The sequence below is a fragment of the Mesitornis unicolor genome, unplaced genomic scaffold (genome assembly GCF_000695765.1).
Source record: "Mesitornis unicolor isolate BGI_N332 unplaced genomic scaffold, ASM69576v1 scaffold49281, whole genome shotgun sequence".
NCBI classification, from domain to species: Eukaryota; Metazoa; Chordata; class Aves; order Mesitornithiformes; family Mesitornithidae; genus Mesitornis; species Mesitornis unicolor.
Genome location: NW_010165377.1, coordinates 5,489 through 6,649, shown reverse-complemented (window position 1 = coordinate 6,649; position 1,161 = coordinate 5,489). Strand labels below are relative to the sequence as shown.

At 35.9% G+C, this 1,161-nt stretch overlaps 1 protein-coding gene across 1 annotated transcript in view; it reads right to left on the bottom strand.

The window, feature by feature from the left end:
- LOC104548553 (putative helicase Mov10l1) overlaps positions 1 to 1,161 on the bottom strand; it is a gene marked incomplete at its 5' end in the record, with an annotated part of 8,717 nt that overhangs the window by 2,952 nt on the left and 4,604 nt on the right. The window contains one exon of the mRNA XM_010194602.1: positions 801 to 908. Within this exon, the coding sequence (XP_010192904.1) occupies positions 801 to 908 (108 nt within the window). The remainder of the gene's footprint in view (positions 1 to 800; positions 909 to 1,161) is intronic.

Here is a 1,161-nt window from a genome sequence, read left to right as displayed (position 1 = left end):
CTTTCCCTCTTTGTCAAATGCAAGGGATGTGCTCAACACAAATACACAAACATCATCTTCCCAAACATGTGTGTCTTCCCACATTTCCTGAATGCTCCCGTTTGTCAGCACTTTTCTGAAAGACCCATTTATGGCAAAAAGTGAAACCTCTGCATTTTCATGGTTACCTAAAAATCTCTAGTGATGCATTTTATGCCCCTATACCTTCATATTTACATAGATGTATTCAACCAAACCCAACTCTGAATCAAGAAGGTGCTGTACTGTTAAAATGATGGCCTGTGACTAGTGTACTGCTGAAGTAGAAACATAGTATGAACTGTTGTTTCTAGGCACAGTCAGCATTGGTGTTTGGGAAGTTGTCAGCTGTATACCATTAAGCAACGATTCTCAAACTGAAGGTGAAAAAGAATGTAAGAACTTGCATCAGCTTTTATAAGTCAAATAGGAATTATGTTTTTAATACTGTCATTTACACAGTTGTCTCTCTAATATTTATAATATGTATAGCTTCCATCCTCCCTATACACACTTAAGTGAAAGGTACACTATCTGCATGAAACTAAAATAAACTCAGTACTACTATTTACAAAGGTTTAAGGTTTACCTCAAAAATCACAGATGTTGTACTGTTTCCATGCACTAAAAAAAAAAAAGCTCTGTTTTCAGATACTGTGACAGACTGGCAAAAATATAGCTTTTACATTTGTATTTTTAATTTTTAAAAGCCCTATATCAAAAAGGAAACAAAGAATTATAAATCCAGAAACTCTCCACAGGACCACAACAAATATACATACTGTTGATAAGACGATAACCAGGTACTCCTGCCCTTGGAACTCTTCTACTGTGCCAACTTTAATGTCTGCCAAATCAATACTTCTCAGAAGAAATCTAATTTTTTCCACCTACCAAAAAGAATATTACATTTGAGAGAGGATTACTTCACAACTGAAAGCACAGTACCTATACAAGTATGTGATTTAACACAGAGATGTCACACGGAATGCCTACACCAATCTTAGCCATCGCTCGTTATTAAGCGCAGGATCAGTTTATTACCATCTGCTAAAAGCTGCTTGGAAACTATAGCTTAAGTGCTCCAAGAAATTTACCAAGAAACCATGCCTGGCTAAACTGAGGATTATAGTCAATGACTAT